Source organism: Harpia harpyja, chromosome 17, assembly GCF_026419915.1.
Source record: "Harpia harpyja isolate bHarHar1 chromosome 17, bHarHar1 primary haplotype, whole genome shotgun sequence".
Classification (NCBI taxonomy): domain Eukaryota; kingdom Metazoa; phylum Chordata; class Aves; order Accipitriformes; family Accipitridae; genus Harpia; species Harpia harpyja.
In genome coordinates this window covers 14,324,415-14,349,623 of record NC_068956.1, presented here as the reverse complement: position 1 = coordinate 14,349,623, position 25,209 = coordinate 14,324,415, and the positions used below count along the sequence as shown (strand labels likewise).

The 25,209-nt window shown below is 36.5% G+C and overlaps 1 protein-coding gene across 1 annotated transcript in view; it reads right to left on the bottom strand.

Annotated features, from left to right (window-relative positions):
* Positions 1-25,209, bottom strand: part of ARHGAP42 (Rho GTPase activating protein 42) — a 162,145-nt gene that overhangs the window by 117,802 nt on the left and 19,134 nt on the right. The window contains exon 2 of the mRNA XM_052812685.1: positions 5,371-5,466. Coding sequence (XP_052668645.1) covers positions 5,371-5,466 — 96 coding nt within the window. The remainder of the gene's footprint in view (positions 1-5,370; positions 5,467-25,209) is intronic.

The window sequence follows — 25,209 nt, the reverse complement described above, 5'->3', positions numbered from 1 at the left end:
CTCTTTCTGGTGCAGATGCTGTTTTGAAGCCTCTATGGATCCTAGCACTAGCATAAAATCACTCATTTCTTGGAGTCAAGAAACAACAGCATTCCGGAAACAGGTAGCATTTGTTTAAATATGCAACATGGGATAAAAAAAAATAATGGTAGGAAGAGATTTAACAGATTTTAAACAAATAGTTCAGGCATTTCACACCCTGATTGTGCTGAGTTCCTCCCATAATTTGTTACTGTTTAACTTCTGTAGATAAAAATAGTCCAATAGGAGTACCAAAGAACTCTGCCCTGTGATTTAGATCTTACAAGTAGCTTATGCAAAGTTGCTTTGAAGGTCACCTAAAAAGTTAATCTTAAATATCATTATTCCAACTGGAGGAAAGAGCTGGCAAATCTAGGCAGGTAATTACTGTAGAAAAACAGCATACAATCTTTCTATGCAAATTCACTCCCACTTGCAAATAGCTTTCTATACTAATTCAGGACTCAACCCTTCCCCACCCATCTAACAAAGAATGGCTTTTGTAAATATGCTTGTCTCTAATGTGTTCCACAAGGTCAACAAACTCAAGCACTACAAAACTTACTGGGATGATGCCTATGTTAAAAAAATCCACCCCTGGAACTCTACCTTCAAGGTGGTGACAAGATCCTCCTCTTTCCTTGGTTTGGATAAGGCAGTAGTAGACCTGAACTGCTGGGATTCATTTTAGACTTACTTGGTAATTCCACTCAGAAACCTGGTTACGAATGGGAATTCAGAGCAAATTAAGTAGAATATTAACCCTAAAAAGAACTTTCTTGAACTTCAGAGGTAACCTCAAGTGATAAAGGAGATGACCGGTAACAAATCCAAGTGATTCAGACTGTGGGTGGCTCAATGGCATTTAATAAATAATTCCAAAACAGCCAGGCAAATTCAAGAAGCCATTGCACACCACAAACAATAGAGATACAGTGGCTTGAAATCGTGATTAGCCTGATGGCTACCTTCTGAAGGTTCCTGATTAGCCTCCAAGTGGCTCCCAAAGAGAGTCTCCTAACTTGGAGACTGCAATGTCCACAGATTGATTTGTCAAGATTTGCCTCCACACACTTTAGGCAGGCATAAAGCTCCTATAAATTCTCCTCTTCTGTTTTTTTGGTTTTGTTTTGGTTTTTTTTTTTCATTTTAATAGAACATTGCATGCACAGTTTGTACCATTAAAAAAATGGAATTTGGCATCTCTTAATGCCAATTAACTTTTTACATCTTTGTAAGAGATGGGGGGAGGGAATCTTCCTGATTTTTTCTCTTATTTGTGTAGATTTATACACAAATTTCCCAAGACAGATCTATTTGCTGCTTTGAAGGACAGGATGCTTGTCCTCTGACAGGCTCTCCAAGAGGGCAGAGCAGCTGCTAACTCAAAAGCATTGTGCGTGTAGATGCCCAGTACAAGCAAAAAAGAAGACTGACCTTCTGGCATTGTTGCTCAACTCAAACAAGAGAGCCTTAAGAACACAACAGTGGACTCTAACAAACAACTACTATTCAAGTTTTTTTGGTTTTGGGGGGTTTTTTAAGTTTTTTCTCCCCAGTACATTTTAGTTCATTTTTCAAAGTTCAACTTGAAACTAACTGCTGTATACAACATTGCCTGGTATGAGTTAACAGTTCTGTAGATGGTTAGTTGCTAGCAATTTTAATAATCCCGTGAATGACCTGAGGTGTGAGTCAGCAAAGATCACATGAGCCACAACTGCTAGCAGCAAGATGAGAATTCACTTCCCACAAGGAAAGATACTACCACATTTTAGAACTTTTGACCTATTCCTTGTGGCTCAATTAATAATGATTTCATAGATCATCATAATCCTATTACATTCCTAAATCAAGCATTTGATGCTACCTGACACATGTCATAATATAATTCTCTTCAGGGCAAAAAAAATTCAAAACCAGCAGTGACAGAGTGAAATACATATGCCTTCCAGTGCTTTTTCCTAAATAGCACACACTAATAAAAAACAGATACTAAAGTAAAATGCCAGAATATCAGAATGTATTTATTAGTCTTGGTTTCTTTTAATTCTGAAGAGCACGGTCTTACACTGCTGATATTAAATCTCACTGATCTATAATTAGCCATAATACAAAATAGACAAGAACTTGTTAAAGAAACAAGACAGAATTCCATTGCGTTAAATAATAATGTTTATTATTTTCATCTGTATCAGCCACAATCCAGATAACACAAACAGAAGAGGAGCTAATTTCCATGTTGTATTATCAATTAGTATGGACCTTATGAAATATTATGGCCCTTGTGTTGCTGCAGATCACATGCTGCCACGTGCACTTCAAAACAGAGGAAGAGACAACACTGGCAATTGTTGCTAGCTGTTTATTTTTTAATGAGAAAAGCTAGTAAAGCTGGGGAGCACTGTTTCCCAAACCCAATTTTCTGGCAAATATCTGAAAATCTGAAAAAGCTTTTTATAGCATGAATCATTTGATGTTCACAGTTAAAAAAAAAAAAAAAAAGAATTTGTAGATGGTTTGAGGAACAAGCCACTCTGCTTATTCAAGAAAGTCAGGGGAATAGCTTACAACCCATGCACAAAATGTCTGACTCTAAACTGGGCATGTTATACCTGAAAGTGGCTACGTAGATAAATCTGGGTAACTTGCAACAACATGGAAAGATTACCTAAAATGTATTATACAGCTACAAAGAGTCATGTAGATTTTTTGTCAAAGAACACCACCACTTCTATGGAAGAATTAAACATTGTAAATAAAAAGTAAGAAATCATAAAAATTAGAAATGAAAGACAGATAATAAAAGAAAACAAAAAACCCTAAATAAATCACTGGATTAAACAATAGATGGATTAAAATAAATATGAAGAACACCGTCATAATTCTGTTTATATTGAGTGTGTCATGGAGCTTAACTAAAACTACTTCTCATGTATTTTGTGTAAAGAGCTTATTGGAATAGATAAGCTGTATAAAGCAAGCATCTAAAAAGACACAGGTTACAGGAAATGCAAGTAAAACTGAATGCTGTTATTAGAGCTCAGGTTGGAAAAAAAAGGTCTTAATTACTAAACAGAGACCTTCAGCTCTAGTATTGCCTCCAAATAAAAAGTTCATGGAGCTATCAACTCAGTTCCAAATACTTATTACTGGTAAGGAAAAAAAAAAAAAAAAAAAAAAAAAGGAAAGAGAAATAATCACATCCTGACAGAAGATGCCTTATTCAGAGGGTGAATTTCAAATGCTAGGGTGGATTAGGGTGAATTTACAATCCTAAGCTTGAAAGAGAAATGTATTTTAAAATCTTCAGAACGTAGTCCCTGTATTAAGCCCCTTTGTATACGGTGGTTTTGTACAAAACTTATCAAGTCAGAGTATCACTGCAGACTGAAGTAAAACTTCCCAGTGGCCTGCATAGTTGTAGATACTCTTAAAAAAAAGGAGGTGAAGGCAGAAGGAGGCACAGAGAGCAGGATTCATCTATACAAAGCTGTCTTTGATGATAAGCAAACATCTAGCTTGTTGGGGCATGTTAAAGATATGGATAAATTCTAGGTCACTGCTCTAGGGAGATCAAAAATTGAGCCTTACCCTATAAAAGCACACAGTATCTTTCAAGCTCTGTTAGACTTGAATTTGATTCCTGTCAGTTTACCTTTTACTCTTATAAGCTGCTTTGATGTACATGACAATCCATCAGGCAATGGGTGCTTTAGAAGCTAGAAATCCCTTCTTTGAAGCTCCAAGTGAAATAAATCAGCTGTCAAACTTCATGAACTATGTTTTTTTCCTAAATAGTTTTAAATGCCTGTTTAATGTCCAAACAATAAAATGTCTTTTCTTTGCTATATTTAGGTTGCCAGTAAAATGAAGTTGTGTTTGTCCTCAGTCACCCCTTTTTAAATGCAAAACCTTATGTCTTTAAAAAAAGTTATTGATGAAATCTAAGACATACAACTGAGATCCTGTAGATTTAGTTTAAATACATAAAATATGTACAAGCTGACTTTAACAGCCAAGAAATAACATGTAGAATGCCAAAGAACGCATACACACCATTCATTTTTTGTCTCTTTGCAAGCTTGATACACCTGAAGAGTGTATGCAGTTTTATGTCTGAGTAGAAGCAGCTCAGTGGCTTCACTCCCCTACGATATGTCAGTAAAATCAAACCTCCTCTGCCAAAGGTTAGTGGAAGACAGTGATCAAATACCCAGCCATCTTTGATGGCAGTCTCCTAACTATCACAGTGTTGTAGGGTGAGGATGAGGCAAACCTTGCCAGTGAGAGCAAGCAGCTCAGACCTTTTGTCCAATGATTACTAACTCAGTCAGGAAAAGGGAAATATTGAAGTGAGAGGAGACTTGAAAATAGGTTATAATAAGAGATATGTTTGGAAAAGCCTAAATCTGAGTTTCCTCACTGCATTACATAGATCTTTTTTAAAAAATACTAACAAGTCCTACGTTCCCTCTTGTACTGCCAAATTATTTATTTTTAGAAGCAACTATACTTTAACCACCATCTTCCTTCCTCTCAGATGTTTTGGGAGAGACACAGGGGCCATGTGGCATGTAAGACTCATGACACTGAATTTAGCCATTCTGAAGATGGATTATAATCCAAGTTTCTCACCAATGGGAGCTAGAGCACTCCAGCTGCTGCACTACTGCCCAAAAGCATCACTGCAACTGCAGCAATGCCTTGCAGTAAAGAGTGGCTGAATTTCTGAATCTTGGAAATGTTTCCAGGATTAGTCTGCTGAGGGAAGAATATTTTGATGATATTAGAGGCTTACATTCAAGACAAACTGAGCTGTTCAGTTTTGCGAATGCAGAAGTTCTGGGTGTGTGCTGAGGCAGAACATTAAGCAGCTAGTAAATTTTACTGGCAAAAGTTCAGACAGCTATATACTTAGGAATGCACAAGTTGTAAAGAACATATTCCTGTTTTTAGACCCTTAAATACTTCCTGTGTCTTACAAGGCACTTAAGTGGTTTTTGGAGACCTATGTTATTTCATAGGAAACTTGTGTACCTTTTAGTATCCCAGTGAAAACTGGCTGCAAACTAAAAATAGCAGCAGAATTTAGAAGATTCACAGCTGACAAAGTACTGCTGAATACTTTCCTCTACAATGAACAAAGCTGTCACGAAGACATAGTTTTTCGAAATGTATTTTTAAAGTCTTGCATGATTTCTACTTATTGAAATTTTTCTATTCTTGTTACATGCTCCATTAAAATAAACAAAACTGTGAACTGTCCCACTATATTTGTTATATCATATTAAATATATAAGAAACAATATAAAAAGTTACTGCAACCAGAGCACAGAACGTACTTACCAATATTAATTTCATCATCAGTTTCAGCATCTCCAATACACTCAAACTGGAAATCTTGTAAAGACTGTGAAAATTTTTGCACTGCCATGGATAAATCTAAAATTCAAGAAAAAGGAAAAAAAAAAGAAAATGAGAATTACTCCACTGCAACTTCACTGGAGCTTTTCTGCATGAAACATTTTTTCTGTTTTCAAAGTTTCCTTTCTAGTATCTTTTTTGGACAGTAACTTCATCCAAAAACCCCCATCACCATTTCAAAATCAAAGTACCTGAGACATCCCAGAAACCTCTGAAACACACTGATACCAGTTTTCAAACATTAATACAGGCATTATGTTAACAACTGAAGAACTGTTATACTTCTTGAAAAATAAGGAATTAGTGTAAGAAATAAACGTCTAGTGGTAAATTGCATATGTAAGTAGATCACTTGTTTAAAATACTGCAAGATTAGTTTGCAGATTAAAACAAAGCTTATGACAATTTCTTTCATAATCAAAAGAATTACATTCTAACTATTCTAATACACCAAAACTTATACAGTGTTATGTAAAAGCTTTGTAAAAAGAAATCAAAGGGAAAAAATTAAACCATTAATGCTTGCCAATCAACCTAATTGATTGCTCCTAATCAATAGGATTATGAGCACTATTTTCACTGAATTACACAGACTGGACCTTCAGACCAAAGAAATGTCAAAGCAATCCAAACTTCATAGCATAAAATTTCATTAGAATTGTACACACTCCAACAACAACAAAACTGTAAATACAGAATAGCAATGTAACCACATAAATCTGTTCTTTTCTTTTTTAGGTACTAATGGCAAATGCAGAGATGAATGTGATAATGAATGAACTCGGTCTTTAAGTCAAGACTTAAAAACGCTACCAGTCCAGATGAGCCCAGAACAGCAGCAACAATTCTCTGTGTCCTACAGGACGTATCTCTGGTATCTTTTTTGAAGCAAAGGAAATGGGCAGTTAAGGTTCTGGTTTCTGCTACATCTAATCAAAAGTCACGGTAAGGATAAGTTATTAACAAAAGCCAAGTCATAAATTCTGTTTCAGAAGCATCATGTATGTGTCTCCATCCTTGGGGATGTTCAAAAGCCATCTGGACATGGTCCTGGGCAACTGGCTCCAGGCAGCCCTGCTTGAGCAGGGGGGTTGGATCAGATGACCTGCAGTGGTCCCTTCTAACCTCAGCCATTTTGTGATTCTGTGATTTTCTTAACCCTCTGTTATTGTAAAGCCATAAAGACTAATTTACCCAATGCTGGACACAAAATTAGAAGGCTAACCTTTTTCCTGGCAGGAATAAAACCTAGCATATAAATACACAAATTGGCCTAATGTCCTAAACCAAGACACACACAAAAAGATAAAAGTGTCATTTAAATTTGAACAATCTCCAACAGTAAGAACCATTCCACTATCCTAAATGAAATAAGGGTTGAAAATCTTTCAAACACCTCCAAATAAGAATCCACACAGTAAGATGACTGAAATTTGGATTGCTTTTAATTAAAGGAAACGACTATCAAGCAACAGAATCCCTACCAGATTTTGCCCTACCCCTCTATTTACTCAGTGCCTGCTGCTTTCACATTTTTAGATGCAGCTATAGAGTACATCAGTCCAACCAAAGAACAAGAAGTCTTTAGACAATACAGACATGAACAGATTTTTTTCTTGTATTAGTAAGGAATTCCATATGTTTATCTGATAAATAACTAGAGTGCAAAGAATTGGGTAAATAAACAAATTCTGTATCTTTTTGATAAAAAACATGGAAAACGGGAAAGAATGCTCCTCAGAATTATTGCATTCTTGCTAAACATTTCCTACTGTGCTGTACATGAAGATTATACTATTAAATGTATTAAAAAATTAGATGCTAAACACAAAGTATTTCCTACTGTTTGTATAAATGAAAACAAAATAGATCTTTATAAGCTGAAGCACTCCGTTTTATGCAAATACAGCATCTTTGATATCCAAGTAACTGATTGTTCTACAGCTGTTAGAAAGACCTAAACTTGAATTTGTTCACAGCAGGATGCTTTGAGCTTAAAGAGAAGAAACATAGTTTCATTGTTGGCTCTTCCACCAAGTTACTACACTGAGTCCTGAACCTTTCTATAAAATTGCTGCATACCAATTGATGCCAAAAGGAATAATATGGTCTTAAGGTGATCGAATGAAAAGGATTCTATATTGTAAGTACACTGAAATGTAAAAATTAACTATCACTAATAGGAATGCAGATTTATTTCCTCTGGACAATCTAATAGCTGCCCACGATGACCAGCATCTCTGCGAACATGAAAGGAAATGAGGGAGCATGGACTCTGCCCTATCACGCTTCCACACATCCAGGGCTCAGTGGAACAAATGTCAAGGGAAAGGAAAACAAATGATAAAAATATCCAAGGTGGAGTCTCCATTTTATATCCTGGATTAGTCATACATAGATGCCGATCTCTCTTTCACTGTGTCAGCAAATCAGACAGTGTTAATGCTTACATGTTTTGAACCTGAAGGAGATGTGTTTAACCTAACTCTGCAACAGTAGGTTTGAAGAATGTAATAAGAATTACACAGCTCATTAGATAATTTGATAAAATCATCCAGAATGATACCATTTGGAGATTTCTGCCTCTATATGAGACCTATTCTAATAGCTTGAAAGTACTAAAAGATACCATATTAAGGTTAAAGCTGTTCAGTGTAGCAAGGAATAAAATGGAACTTCCAAGGTCAGATATTTCCTGTGACACTAATTTACAGGTTCTGTACAAAGTTAATTTTACCTGAAAATATAAAAAAATATTACTCTACAGAATTCCAGCTTACTTGGACAGCTTCCTAGAGATTGTAATAAGAGTTACTCTGTAAGAACTCAAAGCTCAATATTGCAGTTGAACCACCAACATTGGACCAAGCGATGCAATTAGTTGTATTTATCAATTTCTTTCCTAGGAACATCATCACTTTACTCGATTACAAAATTCACCTAGTCACAGAAAGGACCAGTTGTGCAGTAAGCAGGCCTCCTTTAAGAGACATGAAGATTTAAAACTGAATTAAAACAGATTTAAGAACAACTGCCTCTTCAGTCAAGAAGAGGCAAATGATATCACTACCATCTTATCTTGTCTGGGGGGAAAAAAAAAAAAAAACAAACAAACAGAAAAGAGCAGAGAGATGGAGCAGAGACCTTGTCCAGCTTTACAACATGTCATTTATCACTGTATATCCCAGACTCTTAATGTCACTGAGAGCCCTCAATACATCCTGCTCCTTCCAGGTGTAGGAAGGTAAATCACCACACCAATCATCTGCAAGCTATATGGCATTAAAGGAGTTGTTCTTACCCAGCTTCTAACATGTACATCTTGATAGTCATAGTCCACTCTTTTCATGGAGTCCACATGAACTAGAATATTTCACTTAGCCCAGGACAGAAATTCTCTTTCGAGCAGAGTCAACTGATCTCCTAAGTTACTATAAAAACCTTATCAGCTTTATTGACTGACAGTACAAGTCAATCATCCAGGGCAGGACGGCTGCTCAAAAGTCTCAATGATACCATAAATGTTGTTGCCCCTGCTCTTCTGAAGGCACTTAGAGTAATCTCTCTGAGTGCCAGTGAAAGAGTGAAAATGCACCCTGTTATCCCTCAGTTGCCACAGGAGTGAATTTCTAACCACCAATTCTTTTAACATTTATTTTCCGACAGTACTAACCTGCACCGTTTGTTCCCTGTTTTCCCCAATTCCAAAGGAGGATTCAGTTTGGTTTTGCAGTGAGGCATATAGTCAAGAGTAGCCATCTACACGCTACTTACGGTCAGTGGAAGGAGATAACGGAGACAGAGTTGCCTATTTTAGTAAGGGTTGAAGCAACTCAACTGGCCAGCAAGATTTTTTTTGTGGAGCTCTGGCAGAGGAAGTACTAAAAGAAGCATGATACAATGTGACCGGAAACAATAAAAGGATAATTGCAGCTTAACTACAAGAAAGTAATAACACCAGTATTAAATATGGATACATATAATACCAACCATCAGTATCATAATGTTAATGAAAGAATAATAAAAGCCATCATCCATTCAGGAAAGTCACAGAGGAATCAGGAAACACATTTTCTTCTGTACGTCTTCCTGAAGTTCTATATTTTTGATCAATCTACTTAACACATATTTACCCAATAAAAATATGGAAAAAAACCTCTGCGTTATCCTACAAGTCAGGTTTATTTAAGATTCACTTTGTTTCAAATTGCTAAAAAGGAGGATTTAATTTGAGCTGTAATATATTAACTTATTTTAGGCTTCAGATAAGGCCTTATGTGCTGGATATACGATGATAAAAATATGATGCAGTCCCTTTGTATTACTAGAATTGTTCTTCAACTTTCTTGTCCTAGATTTGTTAAATGGATCATAAAATAAGTTCTTATATAGAGCCTTGAGGAGGAAGGGAGAAAAAAACATTGCAACAAAGTGATGAAATGATGGATGCGATTACCTGAAGGATGAAAGAACGAGTCTATTAGTTTTGGCACAGCCCTTCATAACAAGGATCAAGTTCTACATATAAGGAAACTTGACAAGATTGCTACAAGTTGGTAAGCACAAAGAATTTTTTTGGTTGGGGTGGGAAGGTTGTTTGGTTTTGCCAATCTGATGGCTAGAAGAACAGAAGAAAGCCCAAGCTTTTGACAGGAGTCAAACAAGCTCCAAAAGCAGAAACTTTATGCACTTACAAAGTACCTATATCCCTACCCTAGTAACAGCCTGCAAGAAACTGTTCTCAGCAAATACATCAAAGCTAAAGTCTTTCCACTTGTTTACTTACAAAGATTACTTCATTAGCAAATGGAGATCCAATAACCAACACTCTTCCTGACTGATGTCAATCATCCTGGAAAAGTTTGGTATCATTCACTAGGTTAATAAAGAAAATCAGCAGTTGAAACCTAGTGAGAAGATTAAACATGCCTAAATGAACTCCTGAGCGCCAGCTGGAATGCAGTAAATGGGACTTCAAACAACAGGCGCTCTGGCTAAAATAATAACAGCAATGTATCTGGTGATCTGACACAAAGCTAGTTATTACCGTATGGCTTCAAAGACAGCGGAGGCAAAGGGGCAATGGCTGAGCTGGCAGCATATTAGAGGCAATTCTTCAGTCAACTGAATTTCAGGACAGTTGAAGACTGGAAAGGAGATCACATACAGTCACGTTCAGTGTTTCAAACCTTTGGGCAGTTTGATTCCACTACCAGATATGACTAGATGCGTTGCAGTGCCATCCTTGATGAGCTATCTCATTTGGTCGCGCACTGACATATAGGTTTATTAAAACCGAAGCTACTCAACAAAACCGAGCATTAAGGAGCCGTAATATGTGAATAAAACACAGCAGAAACTGAACAATATTGCCAGAGTACTTGACAAAAAGGGAATGCTAAAATGCAGAGAACCATTTATCTAGTCCATTGACTTCTACTCCTCCATGCCTGAAGATGAGTCACTGTTGTGGGTTGGTGTTTTTGTTTTTTTTAATTGCTTTGCAAATAAATTTATTTTCTTGATTTATTTCATAAGCAACTCTCATCCTATAAACAATTTTTCTGGCTAAGTTATCTAAACACCTGAAAAAGCAGTTTTATAAACGGAGACATTATTATTGTGAAACAGCAGCTATAAGTATGATTTGCAGCATTCTTACTGCACCAAATGACAGAAGCAAGGAAACATTTAAAAATTCATACAAGTGAAAAAAGGCCTTTAAGTATTACAAATACAAATCTATAAAAAATTATTTATCCAGAAAAACATGTGCGAGATACACATCTCCTTAAATACTTCATGACACGCTGCTTTACTGTGAAGATGAACCAGGAACTGCCTTGGTTTTGTTATTTTCTACAAGAATGGGCTTCATGGAGGCGAGCTATATCAACAGCCAGAAATAAGCTGGAGGAACAAGAACACCCCACTGAGAAGCACTGAACTTCAACAGCTTCTGTGTTTGCTACAGTCAATTTGATTGTAACTAGAACATGTCACAGTGGGACATCTTTTTCCACATCATAGACTGTAAACACAGCAGCTGGCAGTACAATTATATTTAGGCAGTATGAATGATTAAGCAGTTGAAAGCAGTGATCATACAAGATTGTGTATATTGCTACTATATTTCAAATTTCTTCCTGGCGTAAGGGCTTTCTCATTAAAAACCCCAGCTTCACAGTTGTTGGTCTTAATTCAGGAAACAGCACCAAAATGCATTTTCTTCACAATTTTCACCTCTTTCCACTCTTCATCACTCACCACTGCTTTAAAATGAAAAATAAATGAAAATCAACAGCCGCAGGTAACTGTCACATACAGAAAATCTTACAATTTCATAATGTATGTGATATCAGGTCAGCACAAACAAGGGGACTTGTAAAGGACTTACAAATTAGCCCAAAGCAGCAATGCTGAGCATGGGGGTGTTGGCACATATCTCAGTACTGCAATTAATTCCCTCAACTGTACATGAAAAGAATTCTGGGGTTTGCTGCCAGAACAGGTAACCCCAGCTTAATAAAAAGATCACCACCATAACACATGCCCATATCACCTGTAGTCAGACAGCAATTTAAAATGCATGTTTAAACACACACACAAAGCTGTATAGTCAGCTGATACAGCTTCTGCCATCTTCAGTTTCAAGTAGCTTTCAATACTAGACTCTTTCCTACCACACATGTTTCACAGCCTAAACCATTGCATGGAATATTGTCCATGGCACTTCGATTTTTAGAAGTCTATTTGATGAAATGATTTACATACACACACACTTGTTATTTATTTCTCAGCTGAATTAATTTATGGATCAAATTAACTTTTCTGATTGTCACAGGAAAAAAAAAAGAAGACAGAAAAAGAAAGAAAAAACAAAACTCTCTCCTCTTATGAGTGATCACATTTTTTCTGAATTTCTGCAGAAGAATTTAATTTGGCAAAACACAGGACAAGCTGGCACAGAGGAGAGGCTATCTGCAGGGGCAGATGCAGCTAATGCTGGCCACTTGCCATAATGCCTTCTAAAGAAGCCACAAGAAAAGACCACAAGGGAATACAGAATCCAGTGCCCAGTGCCAAAGATTTTGCAGCACAAGGGCCATTGCTCTGTATTGACACAGTCTTTCATTGTTGCTATCAATGAACTCTTTATCCCCTTTATTTGCTAGCTTCATTGGTGTATATTCTCTGCCAGCTTGATATTCATGGAACAATAATAAGCAACTAAATTAAACAACCCCCTACCCCAACAATCCCACATTACTTTTCCACCTTAGGTTCAATGTTTTTCTCTTAATTTTAGGGAAGCTAATTTCTTTCTCATAATGTCCAGGGAAAGGACATCAGCAGAATATGTCAACATGAAGCCCATGCATTGCTGCGTTCCTCTGGGGTTAAATAAGGCACTATAGCAGTTTGAAATTTTTCAGTGTCTTTTTCTTACTCATGAATATTTCTGTGAGAAAAGCGCACAACTTACTTTCTCATTCTAGTAAGCACTGAGAAATCCCCTTGATCAAATGCAACAAAATCCCCACTTTCTTCACATTATGATGCAAGAGCTGCTGAAAAGTCTGTATCTTCTACAAACTTCATAGCTATTCATAGCAACATTTTTAAGTCCCAACTTCCTTATTTTAGAAACTTGTACAGTACTTTGGATGTTCTTAGTATTTATGGTTAAGCACTAAATCCAACACATTCTTGAAGACGACACCCCAAGAACAGAACATTTATGTTTAATGAGAGGGGGATTTTTTTAGGCCACATTTGCATGCTTACTTGATAAAATCATACTAGAGCTTCCCAGAAACATAACTGTTGAACCCAATGTTGTACAGTCAAAAGATAATGTTGGTAATACTCCACACCTCTTTTCACTATTCCTCTCCTTACCCCAACTTACTTCGTCTGTAGATGTGGAAACCTAACCTTATTCACATAATTAGAAGAACAGAAGGAAGTGAATTTTAGTTTAGTATGCAAAAGCTGTAAAGTCTAGACAATGACTAACTCGCTTTGACTTTGCATAGTTATAAATACATGAAAGAATGAAAATGCAACTAAAAATGTATGCCCTATAACCATCAATGTGGAGGACACCATACAGTACGTACTGAACATCTGCTTCTCTGAATTTAAGGCACATATATAACTTCATAGCTCTTTGCCATATTAAGTGGTGTCATTTTATCTTGTTTCGATACTCCCACATTCTTGTATTTTATTTCTCATTACCTCATTGCTACAAAATCCTTTATTTCTCAATATTTTAGTTTATAAGACTGTTCAACAATACTGCTGCATTTGATCAGAAAACAAACTGACTATGCATGGAATTACTAGGGTCTAAACCTTCCAATCACCAAACCATAGTGACAGAATTAATGCAACAATAAAACCTTTACAAGTGAGTAATCACATGGTTAAAAGCAGAACAGAAAATGCTACCAACTGCAGTTCTTTGAATATTTTCCACAAATATGGCTAAAATTTTCAGGAAGCATTTAGTTTCCTTTCACTTTTGAAATTATAAAGATTGACTGTAGGGTATAACTTAGTACTATTTCTAGCATATTATTATATTTTTCTAAATTACACTCAGCCAAAACATTTCTATACACAATGCCAGTTTTGCAGATATGCTTATTTTCATTCAGTAAGCTTTTTGGCTAAGATCCACAGTAAGGATTCCAATATTTCCAATACTGGAATATTCCAATATTTCTTCTCTGCTAGAAAAGAATAAATCTTAGAAAACAAGCACATTTCCCTGCTTTTTTCCATTCTCAAATAATTGAAAATCAGTACTTACTCATCCACACTCTTCCAATATTTTCTTTGTGTCCGTTGATAAAACTATTCCATAGTTCTGTATCAGGAAGATCTCAACTCTTTAGCCTAACTTTTTAACCACTCAATAAAGCACATGAAACATCCCTGAGAAGCAGCTAAGATTATATCTGATATAACATACAGTAAATAATCACTCCTTACCCTTCTCGTCTTTTCTTGTTTAAAGATTTATCTCACATTCAACTTCAGTTGAGGGCTGTATACTCCATTCTTTTCCTAACCCTACTGCCTTTCAGTACATTTTGCTATACTTTCCAGAGAGATGCAGTTTGCTGGTCTCCAACTTACTATGTACACCAAAAGAGTCTGGGTCATGGTGGCACACAAGATGTAGCTGAGCCACATGATGAATCTTTTGTTCATGTAGTCTTCGTCATACACTAAGTCTTACACTACAAAAAAGATATTAACATTAATACTGGTGAGAGCCTTGTGCAACATCTCAAGTTGGTTTTAACTCAAGGCTGCTCTAAAATCTCAGGTGTTAGTACAACCTCTTTCAGGTGTCTGTAGTACTAATGTAGATAGCACACCAAGGTATACAATTCAAGCACACACAGCCACGTGGAACTGTTTGGCCAACATCAAACACTACATACATGCCAGTTTTCCTCCCTTTTCCAAATACAATTATTTTCAGGTTTGTTTCAGCAGTCATTTGAATGAAAACCAACTTAAAGCAGCAGCTTTAGCATAAGACTATATAGAAATCCTAAAGGACTGGAAAAAGCTAGAATGTTAACTTTTCTCCCCTACACTTTTTTTTTGTTAGTTTTTCTATATCTTCTTCTTCTGTATCATTTTACTTTAACTTCTGCATAGCTTTCTAGCACTCCATTATCCATCCTAGGTTCCTAAACTTTCTTCCTTGCAAATTTGCTTTGACCCTCGACATAATTTCTTTTGCTCCTTCTGGGGATTTTAAATGCTCTTTCATGATCTTCCACATTCTTCCCCTACCCTATGGATGTTTATTTCCCAGAACAGTGTCAGCCTTTTCCAGGGAGCTGGGTCCACAGCCCAGTCTCCTTCATTGAAAGAGGTTTATCAGGCTTGCTGCATCATTTCTCACTCCTCCTGGCACATCCCAGAGACAGCAAGCAGTGAGCAGGCAGAGAAGCACCACAAAAAAAGGACAGATAAACTAATAGCAGATGCTGCCAGAGGTTGAAAAAGCAGAGAGTGACTTCCTGTCTGACAACCAAAGAATTGCCAGAAAAAACAAGGGAATTCCCAGATTTCTAGTGCAACATAAGGTATTGGTGCATCAGACAGTCTTTTAGTGGTATTTTAAAATACAGTTCTCTCTGTTCTTAATCTTACAATGCATCCAGAGAAATTTAAAAAATGCATGTGCCTATTTACAGACAGTGAAACACAAAGCAATATATGATAGTATAATTTCACAATATAATTCAAGCCTATGTTGCAACGCGTTCGTTAAGGACCCACAGTTCTGACTATATGGACAAGATTAATTCTGCCAGTTCTGCGCTGCATATGCATATGTGTAGAATGAGATGCCATTTCCCCACTACTGCTCCTACCCAAACACGTATTCAGGGAAGAAAATAAAAAACAGGGTTAGTCAGTTCTGGTATGAACAGGGAGCTATTAAGAAACCACTTCCAGGAAAACGAAGAATAAATCACTGCAACAATTATTATGCAGATCTTTAGCTGTAAAAATTTCTGCAATATATCTTTAAATGCTTTTATGTGCCATGATTTTTACATTAAGTAGATTCCCCTGTTCTGCGAAGAGAGCTGCTCAAAGGAGGATCGGTCACATTGGCCTGTGCTGGACAGCGGGGGAGGGATGAAAGGAATGAAAGCAGTTATCAAAGCATTTGTAAGTAGTGAGCTCTTGGAACAACATTAGAGTTGAGGGTCATGGGAAACAGAAGCTTTGCTCACCCTTCTTCCTGGCAAAGTTTTCTGCACTTGGGCAACAAAGTAAAATGTTTTGTAAGAACAGAAGGAGGAGGAGAGGGAAAAAAATTAAAATGTGTATATTTAGCTCATTAAAAAAAAAAAAAAATACTACCACTTTGCTTTAAAGGAAATGAAACACTTTCTATATGAAATTTTTCCAGGCTCTTAGAGCTCAGGAATACAACACTTGATTAGATTCCTTTGATCAGAAACTAGTATCACAGTCACATGAACTTTGGTATTGCACATAACAGGGTTGTGTGGGGTTTTTTTCCTAACACACACACACACACACAAACAGATGTAAGTAACATTTGTTTAGAGTCAAATATGCATTTCCAGACACAGAGGACAGAACTGAGACCCCAGATCAAGCAGTATTCTGTCCAGTGAAGTGAAATGACACTAAATGTCTTTACCAAATTTGGCCTAAAGGAGTTTCTTGCACTCAGATAGTCTACCATAGAGCCAATTCACCACATAGCTGCTTCTCACTACTTAGGGAGAATGGATACCAAATACATCAGTTTCATATAGCAAACAAGCTTAATATGCTAGTTAAACCCTCTTCTACCTTTAAAATATGAAAAGAATTCAGAAAATGCAGAAATGAGAGCCATGAAAGCACTTAAAAGCCTTAAAGATACATACATTTTTGAGGGTTTAAATTAAATCACTTGCAGTATCCTAAACTCAAAAATCTGTTACCAAAATACCTACGTGTTAATAATGGGAGAAAAAAACAGCCAAACAAAATATGCTTCATTAAATAATGAAATGCACAACTACAAATCTGTTTTACCAGGTGAGCTCCTGTTTGTACAGCTCAGGAATCAAGCATTCCCAAGGAGTTTGGAGTTAACTCCAATTTGCATGTGACTATTTCCTTAACAGTTCTGAAACAGTTTTTGTATCTTACATACATTCCAGTTTTATTACATTCAGCCAGAGAGGGAAAGAAATACAGCCTGTAAAAAACAGTAATCATATGAAGTTTCTATGTATAAAACTATTTCAAAGAACAGGCTGTTCATATTTTACCGGAAAGAGAGAAACATCCCTCACATTCATTTCATTGGACTCTTTTAATTAACTTCTCAGACAAAAATAAGGAACTTTAATGATCTTCTGCTGAAGTCTGCCTAGTTTTTCTTAAGTAAAATGACTTCTAAGAAGGACCAAATAGGCTTCTACATATTTCATCTACTGTTTTTTTTCAACTTTTAAGTCTCTGGCATTTTGTTCTACTTTCCTGTCATGAAAAGATTTAGGAACATATGACAACATCCTCTTGTTATCTTCCCGGCAGAGTGATATCCTTTAATTAATAATCTTACCATCCATTAGTACCAGTAGTGTTTATATTATGGCAAGTATAATGAGTTCTGAACTAACTATTATCACTCATGAATGAGACCTTGTCATTAAAACAGATGAAAAATAACTGGGTTGTTTTATTACTCTACACTCGGGCCCTGTCAAGAAACAAATTAAATATTAGTAATTATTTGAAATTGGGGAAAAAGGAACATAAACATCATTAACACCATTCCATCAACCCATGAGAGACCTGTATTTAAACATTATGTTCACATTTTGTCTTACCTGGGAAAGGTACAGGGAAATGAGGCAAAGGTAAATGCTAAGAAAACGGTAGAAATATCTTGTTTAAAGAAATGCACTCACAGTCATCAGCCTGAAAAAGACAACTGGGGAGCCCAAGAGTTCTACAAAATCACAAGCAGTACAGAAATGGTGGCTGTCTCTTTCAAAGTGAAAACAAAAGGCTATGTAACACAGCAAGAAGCAAGCTCAAAACAAAGAAAGATGTTTTTTCTTAAAATGCATAGTTAAATCATGAAGCTCCCTGCCACCGGATACTGTGGATATTAAAAATTTATGTGGGTTCAAGAAAGGACTAGACAAGTTCACAGAAGAAAAGTCCACTGAGAGCTATTAAAGACATAACCCCTTGCGCAGGAAATCTTCAAGCCCCAAACTGCTGGAGGCAGTGGAAGCATCACTACATTCTTATTCTCTACTCTAGGCAGTCAGTGCTGCACGTGAGAGAAAAACACAACTCACGGGACAGCACTCACTTGTATCTAGAGACAGGCTATAACATCAGAAAAACCTCAGGTCTAACCCAGCAGTTGTTTTTATGCTCTTTGCAGGAAGGTTTGGACACATATGTTTTGCAATAACTTGAATGACTCAAGACATGGTTAGCTGATCACCACCATCTGCTAGTAGAAGGTTATCACTTTCATGGATGAGCCAATACACCACCACGGGTAAGTGCTCTTTAGCCACCTATCTAGGGTCACCTATTTTAGCAACAGGCAACAACAAAGGAGAAGGAGCTGAGTTAATGCTGCAAAACTAAAGATCATGAAGACGTTCTATCTTGCTGGCTGAACCATGGGACATGTTCTCCAGGCGATGAGTGATGATGGGTAGATGGTAGCTGTATCATCTTTAACTGCTCCAGAGCCAGAGGAGGTGGACCACTATGCCTTTAGTCATATTACAAGGCTGTAATTCTTCCAGCAAGTACTTGTTCGGTGATTTGTGCTATGAGGTACGCCAAGGATAACTTTTAATGGTAAAAATAACTGCATTAATAAATAAATAGCTGACAGAAGTTGATTTGGGCTACCAAGCCCAAATGGCTTCAATGCAGACTGATTAAACAGCTTTACTCTTTTCACACTCTATGCTTGCACACATGTATTATCTTCACCCTCTTCCTTCAAAACTTTTCCTAACTTAGTTCTTAGCATGAGGGTGGTCACTATGGGGACTACTATTCAATACTTGTTTTTTCCTCAGAGTTCAGTATTGCTCTCTCCTCTTCTTCTCCCACTATTGCTTACTGCATACCATCCAAGTCTTGTAATGAACACAGAATTATCTCAGCCTTCATGCAAGCCAAGTCTAGAAAGACAGTAAAAGAAGGATATTTCTATGTCATATGCAGCACCATTACCCTAATTGACAGATGGAGATGCTGAAAGCAAGACTGCCTAAGGCCACACACCGAACTGGTGATTAGGCAGACCCTTGTGGTTCCCTGCTTCATGCCCATTATTCCAGATGCCATTCCTTCAGACCAGGAGATGCTAACCAGAGCTGGAAAGAATGCAGCTCCTCACACTTCCCTGTCCCCACAAAAGCCGCAACTTTTTTCTTGCAAGGGGGCAACATTTCAAAAAATAAAGTTTTACATTAGAAGAAGAAAACCCTAATTTCATTAAAAAGAAAAAAAAGCAACACAACCTTGTTTCGATCCATTTAATGCAGCCCCTACAGAATGCCCAGTTACTCCAGCTGCAGCAGTTAGTGCTCTGTATCTGTTTCAAGTCAGTCTCCACAAAAATGAGGAATACACCACACACAAACATGCTTGCTTACTTAACAGTCACTTGCTAAACTTTAGTTCAAGCATCTTAAAAAAAAAACAAAAGAAGACTGAAACAAAAACAAGACAGAACAATTAAGGCTTGCTTAATTAAACTCTGATGTTTTTTAATTGGAACAGTTTACATTTGAATAACTTTAATATAGGGGTTTTGCATATGAAACATTTCCATTAGTTTTCAGGTGCTGCAGAATTTTATTTCTCTTTTGCAAAATCATGTTAATTCCCACTAAGATTAATTCCTACTAAGATTTCAATCTAATCTCATCACATCTCAATCTCAAGAAACAATTCAGGGGAATATTGAAGAGACACCAAATAAAGAGCTTCTTTGCTTGCATACAAGCTCTAGAAGCAGCCTGGACAGGTTTTCTCCAAGAGAAATGGGAAAAATTCCTTCTTGAAAGATACAAAATGACACTGGAATAACTGATAACAATGCTTTTGGAAAATATCCACCCATCTTGTTTCCACACACAGTGGAAAAGTCAGTAATTCACTGGGAGGATGAAGAAAAAAAATAGAAACACTCTAAGCCTGAACCAGTTATTTCTTATTAAGGTATTCATAAAGCAAAATTTGGTGTTGAACTCTAGGACTGTATTTTTATCTGCAGAAAGTCCCTGACATCACCATAGCATCATTTTCCCTCCAGCATGCCATAAGAAGTTGCACTTGGAGCACAAGCTTTGCACGGCTCGCAGTTTGTTGGCTGACTGGATTTCCATTCCAGCACACCCTCCTCTCCCTTTTCTCAATGAAAAGCAGCTTAAAGGAGTTGTAGATTCCATTTCAAAAGCCCCGCAGCACTTAATGTATTGGCTTCTCTATCCTCCACTTAATACAAGTGGGAACATTTCCATGAAGTTATACTTTTCATAAAAACATGGGAAATCTTACCAAGATTAAAACCAAACAAGTTCTGTAACTGGATGCAATTCTGAAATCATCAATTCTTTTTAAAACAGAACTGGAATTCTCTGTAGGGAAAAAAGTTTCAGTTAGTGTAGGCAACATTTGTTGTTTACAACGAGCAATATGAACCAAACAGAGCACAAACATGGCAGTCTGGATTTTGGATGTTGCTTCCAAACACAGTATTTTTTGTTTTCGTGAGCATGTAAAATGTTTAACTGCAATGGATGGTCCTTTCAGAGCTCAATGTGTACTGATTGCAATCCTGTTTTATCTCCAGTTGAACACGTCAGTGAAGATGAATCAATGAACAGCCTATGATCTTTGAATTACTCAAGAGACTGCATGAGTAGCCAAGTAAAACACCTTCTTCCCAAAACATTCATGTTAGCTTCCTTGACATAAGCAAACACAGCACATTAAAATATCAGCTGCAAGAGGAGAAAAACATAGCACTAAATAGGTTATTTTTTAAATTATTTTTAATTCTTTTATTTAAAATTGCAGCATCCAATAAGCAGATAGCTTTACAGATATCTTTGGGTCTAATGTGCAGGGCAATACATAGTTTCTCCAAAGGAGTCAATTCTGTTTTGTTAATTGTTTCTGAATTAAGAACCCCCAATCTACACGTTGTCAAGGGAGACCATAATGACTCCTGCTGACTGCTGTAATAGCTCACCCGTTAAGGACTGTGGTTCTCTGGCTCCCTAAACATACAATGTATCACAACATTTCTTACCAAGACAATTATTCACGAAGACACACCTGCTAAATCCTTTTACAAGCAGCTTTCAATACAAAACAATACTCCTAGGATCCACCCTGCACAGACAAGAACCCAGAACACTGATCCAATTGGAGCTACCTCAATGCACGCTTGCCATGCTTATTAGTTAGCAGCCAAAGAGCTAATAAGTTTAACTTTGATAGCATACCCTCAAGCTAAATATATAAATTAATTTTCTGTGTTCTACTGCCTTTTTTCATAATGGCTGGAAAATAAAAAAAGAATATTAATTACAAACTGGGTAAAGACTGTGCTCAAAATTAGTGTGGGAAGCAGTAATCATAAATAATATGGATGAGAGAACTAATATGAAGTTTGACATAAATAGCCTCATTGAGCATTATTTTCCTATTGGTTTTGGAGGCCACCAAGATACATACACAGTTACTAAGAAAAAGAACACCAACTAAGTCAAACTAAAACTAGGACTTACAGTGCCAGTTTCTCAGTAATAATGCTCAGGTTGCCTTTTTTTTTTTCTTCATTCCTTCCTCCTCCTATTTCTAATATGAAAAATGAAATTTCTCTTCCCTCAAAGAAAAATAAAATCCAATAATAGCCCTCAAAAGGTCTGCCTTAGCAGCAAAATTTGGTAAAGTTTTCAGATTAAGAAGTCTTCTTGAATGGAATTTTCCAGTGGTTAAGAGATTATGCAGCTGCTAACTTTACTAATTGGTATATAGCTTCCCAAAATATACTTAATAAAATGATGTTAAAATTCATGTTTTTATACTACTGAATGAAGAAAGCCAGAACATGTTTCTGGGTGCGAATAATAGTCAGACTCAGTTTTTCATCATCTCCCAACAGATAAGCAAAGCAGAAGGGCTTGAGACAGTTTTGGCTTAAGACTTACAGGTTGAAGCTCTGATAACTTTCAAGTGTATGTGTAAATGATTATTGCAAGAAAAATTAATTAAAGAGTACATTTACTGCAGTAGTCTAAAACAGTACAGCTACCTGAATATTTCCTTATCACTATCATCTGCATGACTGCAGCAGGGTCTGGTAGAACTCTTCCTGATAAAAGTTATCACTGACAGAAGTTATTTTAAAATTAAATGCAGAAAGCTATGCAACACAGACAACATTCAAGGTAACAAAAGATAACCTGAAAAATACAAGATACACTTTTTTATTTCAATAAGAACTGTACAGTAACAGAATGATAGACCTAGCATTAACTGGAAATAACGCATAGAATGAAGATTGCTGTAACAAACTCAGAGATACTAAAGACACAGTATATAGTCTGCATTAAAAAGAGATAGACAGAAAAATTATTTATTACCTGGCCTTTAAAAAAACAGCATTTGATCATTTAATTAAGCATTGCAGGAATCTGTATGCACAAGTGACAGAACATTTTTATAATATAATCTTGTATTTATGTTGAAAATTAACTTTGATAAATACTTCCATCATTTGCAGAACATGTTTTCATAATGTTCTAGGATCACTCTTTTTGCTACGGAATTTTTTATTTTAAAAGATAAACACAAGAGCAGAGCTATTAAGTCTCTAATAGTACAAGATTCTGACTTTTTCAAAAAAATTCCTAGTGGTACACCTAAAGGCCATAATAGGGAAATATTTTACTAGATATCATTCATCATCTTCTCCTGGGTGTTCACTCCCAAGGGTATGGAGAAAGTCTGACATACTTTTTAAGTATGGAATTACTTAAACAGATTTTTCCCTGCAAGGCATAATTTATATAATTCTTCCTCAGGACTGTATCTTGAAAAGGAGAACAAGTCCTGAGAATGAATTCTGAAGCAGGAAGAGAGGGAAAAAAACAGTCTAACCTTTTGCTGAAAGCACAGAAGAAATATGGATATTTACTAACAGTGCACATTGCACTGTCATGATTAGTATTTCCTAAACTGTCAGGATTTGGGCAACCTCTAGTATCCAAGATGGTTTTTCTTTCTCCCCTTTGTCTGGAACCCTGAAGACTGAACACAGTTGAAGTCTTCTGCTTAGTTTAGAAGCCCCAAGGATTCTCCTTTTGTCTTGAACCCCTCCCACACCAGCTTTTCAAATACTTCTCCATTTTCAAACACTAGCACTAACATTGAGTGTCTCTCTGCAACTTCTGGGAAACATTGTTTTAGTCCAAAAACCTCTCCAATGCACCAAGGGGACAAAACTAGTTTTCAATGCTATGGTCATCTTACTTTCCAAAAACCTACCTACTTGGACAATGGCTATTCACAGTAACCATTTTTATTACCCTCATTTGAATGCATAATTTACAGAGAGTAGATTGCCCCTTCTGCAGCATTCAGTTTAATAAAAAAAATTCATCAGAATTATGAATTGTAAATAGGAAGATCCCTCAGACAACACAGACTAACAACTCCAAAATCACTTCTCCCTTCATGTTATCCTTTCAAATACTTGCAAATGGCTACCAAGACACTCTCAAGCTTTATAAAGCTACTTGGGGGAGAGGGGGTGGGGAGGAAGACGCAGTCTGTCTATGGGTTATTATTTTTCTGGGGAGGGTGTAATGGAGGAAAAAGAGAGAGTCCAAAAGCCAAGGGCCTCAAAACCAGTTTTGAGGGTTAAATATTTGTTTCAATACAGCATTTTGACCAATAGTACATAATGACAAGAGAAAGGTGGCTGCCTGGAGCTCTCTCGCACTCCCATTCAGCAGAAGAGATGGCTGACAACAGCTCCAAAAAGATCCCACACAACTTCCTCTAAAATACTTCATAAATTGGAATTGGTATTGTCAGGAAGTGTTTCTATTCATTGACAAAAAAAACAAAACAACCCAACAATATCAGAACCAGTCAAATGACTAAGCCATTAATGAAGACTATTCCCTGACATGGAGATAACTCACCTGGATTTAAAAAAAAAAAAAAAAAAAAAATACCAAGGGCTGCTTGCACAACAGCTTTCTGAGTGAAGAGACACGTATTTCTGAAAATCACATTCCAGTGAGAATTCAAGAACTTTTAGGTCTTGTTCTTCCATACTCCTGAAAATTTCATTAGCAACCTACATAATCCTCATAATATTTTACAATCCAAACAAATCTTTTCATTTAAGGATCAAGGTAGGGCAGTAGTAGAGCTGTGGGGAGGGTAGCAGAAGACTTTTCTCTTAAAGCCTCAGTTCTACTAAGTACTGAGCAAAGTGCATACTCTAGCTGAGTGAGAGTATTCATCTGAAAGAAACACAAGAGAATGTGGGCTTTAAGCCAGTAAAATATTCTATGATCTGGAATCTCACAGAATAGACCTACCAAACTGGTTTTGCAACTGCCAGTGCATGAAGGCAGAAACAAGTACTTAACTCGGTTGCAGTTTCTTATAACGGAATCAAACTTTAGTAGATTTTCTGTATTATCACTATTGATATTTCTCTTTCCTGCCAAATAATTCCTTTCTGGATCTCAAAGGAGCCTTACTATTTATCAGAGCCATCAAAAAATCTGGAGATCAGATTGGAAAAAGGGTGTTAACACTGAGTAACATATTTTGCTGCTGATATAGATGTTTATAATCAGCTTTCATTTTTTCCTTTCTTGAAAAGCAGCAGAAGGATATCACAACCTTAAATGTCAGGGAGGTAAGAAGATAGAAAAAAAAAGAAATTTAGGAAGCACGCACTAATGCACATAAAAAAATAATTACATCCACATAGTGATGGGATTTACATTAGCTTTAATACTCTGGAAAGATCTTGGAATCACTGTAGACAGTTCTTTTACAATATCAGCTCAATGATCAGCAACAGTAAAAAATATTAAGGCTTATTAGAGCAAGAAAGCACAAAGCAGAAAATATCATTATTTCTTGCATTCACTCCTTGAATATTCC